This window comes from Neoarius graeffei, chromosome 14 (assembly GCF_027579695.1).
Source record: "Neoarius graeffei isolate fNeoGra1 chromosome 14, fNeoGra1.pri, whole genome shotgun sequence".
Classification (NCBI taxonomy): domain Eukaryota; kingdom Metazoa; phylum Chordata; class Actinopteri; order Siluriformes; family Ariidae; genus Neoarius; species Neoarius graeffei.
Genome location: NC_083582.1, coordinates 66,565,467 through 66,567,650, shown reverse-complemented (window position 1 = coordinate 66,567,650; position 2,184 = coordinate 66,565,467). Strand labels below are relative to the sequence as shown.

The 2,184-nt window shown below is 43.5% G+C and overlaps 1 protein-coding gene across 1 annotated transcript; it reads left to right on the top strand.

Moving 5' to 3' along the window:
• The first annotated feature begins 209 nt into the window (after positions 1 to 209).
• LOC132897649 (general transcription factor II-I repeat domain-containing protein 2A-like) lies at positions 210 to 1,904 on the top strand. Its single transcript, XM_060938881.1, has one exon. The coding sequence runs from the start codon at positions 210 to 212 to the stop codon at positions 1,902 to 1,904; it is 1,695 nt and encodes a 564-aa protein (XP_060794864.1).
• The last annotated feature ends 280 nt before the right edge of the window (positions 1,905 to 2,184 follow it).

Sequence of the window (2,184 nt, the reverse complement as noted above, 5' to 3'; positions counted from 1 at the left end):
TAGCTCGATTCGCTGTGTAGTAGCCTACAAAAAATGATTCGGAAATGAATGAGGGAGGTAAACAAATAAAAAAATCGAAGACTTACCATTTCCATCAAGAATGGGAAGAGGACTTCTTGTTCACGATGTCACACTCGAAGTGTGTCTGTCTGATCTGTCAATCCAGCATTGCACTTCCAAAGAAAGGGAACGTAGAGAGACATTTTCGAATGGTTCATCGAACCTTTGATACTGACTTTCCTCCAAGCACTGAATTGAGAAAGAGAAAGGTGAGGGAGTTGAAGTCTCAGCTTCTTGGACAGCAGTCTCTTTTCACTCGGCCAACGTCGAAAGCCAAGGCCGCCACAGAGGCATCGTTCCGGGTGAGTCGCACGATCATTAGGCACAAAAAGTGTTTCCAGGATGGAGTTATGGTGAAGGAAGCCTTCATCGAGGCATCAGATGCGTTGTTTAAAGACTTTAAAAACAAAACGGAAATAATGTCTGCAGTCAAAGCTGTTCAATTGACAGGAAATACAGTGACCAGGCGATGCGAAATGATGGGCGACAACTTAGTACAGCAGCTTGCTAAGGACATTGACTGTTGCGAGTGCTTCTCGTTACAGATGGACGAATCTACCGACATCACAGACAAAGCCCAGTTGTGCATTTTTATTCGGATGGTTCATGATATGACTGCAAAAGAGGAACTTTTAGCAGTTCTGCATATGAACGCACACACACGGGGGGAGGACATTTTTCAGATATTCAAAAACTTTATCGACAAGACTAAGATTCCAGTGTGCAAGTTGGTGTCTATCACCACGGACGGGGCGCCAGCCATGACAGGCAGGCGTAATGGATTTGTTGCCAAATGCCGAGAGGATGAAGCGTTTCCTGACTTTCTAAGTTACCATTGTATCATACACCAACAAGCGTTGTGTGCGAAAATGTTGAACATGAAAGAGATCATGGACGTAGCAACAAAAGTGGCCTGTTCTATCCGTGCAAAATCTCTCCAAAGACGACTCTTCCGCTTGCAGCTTGAGGAGGCTGACAGCGACCACACAGGACTACTGCTTCACACAGACGTAAGGTGGTTGAGTAGGGGGAAATTCCTGCAACGATTTCGCGATCTCCTTCCCGAGATAAAGCAGTTCCTTCAGGAGAAAAAACATGCAGAATACGAGCAACTTAATGATGATCGTTGGTTGCTTGATTTGGCGTTTTTAACGGATCTGTCAAACATGCTCAATGAGCTAAACGTGGAATTACAGGGCAAAGAGAAACTCGTGATCAATATGATAAGCACAGTGAATGCCTTCAAAGGAAAACTTAAACTGCTTTCTTCAAAGATCCAACGCAATGATCTGGGAAACTTTAGCAACCTTGCATCTGAGCTGAATAATCAAGGAAAGGACTCAACGGAGTTTGACAGTGCATGTTATGCAGAACAGATTGACACCGTCCTGTCAGACTTTGACAGGAGATTTCAAGACTTCGCTCTACTCGAGCCAGTTGCCATGTTCATGTGCTTCCCTTTTCGGGAGGATGCTGAGGTCGATGTCCTCGCTTCCAAAATCTCAACAATGTTTCAGCTCAGTTCTGCTGAAGTTGAGGATGAGATCTTGACACTGCAAGCAGACATTAACCTGAAGTCCAGGGCCAATGAACAGTTCTGGAGTTTGCTCACAGAAGAAAAGTATCCCAACATGAGAAAATGTGCAACATCTCTGACTGCAATGTTTGGGTCTACTTACTTGTGCGAGTCAGCCTTTTCACATATGAAAATTATAAAATCCAAATACCGCTCCACCCTGACCGACGATCATTTGGAGGCGTGTCTGAGACTGGCTATCAGTAGCTATATCCCGGACTATGCATCCCTTGTTGACTCCATCCAATGCAAGTCATCATCTGAATAAGGTAGCCTACTGACCACTGATGTGAACATGCCCCTGTGTATGCACAAAAAAAAGACTACATGCATAAAGTTAATTGTCTGAAAGTTTCAATGTTTCAACAGTGAATTGTAGTGTGAGAGGGTGTGTAATGTAGGCCAATTGCCACTCTATGCATGTTAAAAAAAAGTCCTAGTTTTAAAAAAGTTCATTTTCAATGTGTGGACTTTGATCATAAATGTAGGCCTGAATTTTATGGGCAATGTAATGTGAACCTGCCACATGCAAAAAAAAAAAGGCTACA

Coding starts and splice junctions, on each gene's coding strand:
- LOC132897649 (XM_060938881.1), top strand. CDS start 210: ATGGTTCATCGAACCTTTGATACTGACTTTCCTCCAAGCACTGAATTG.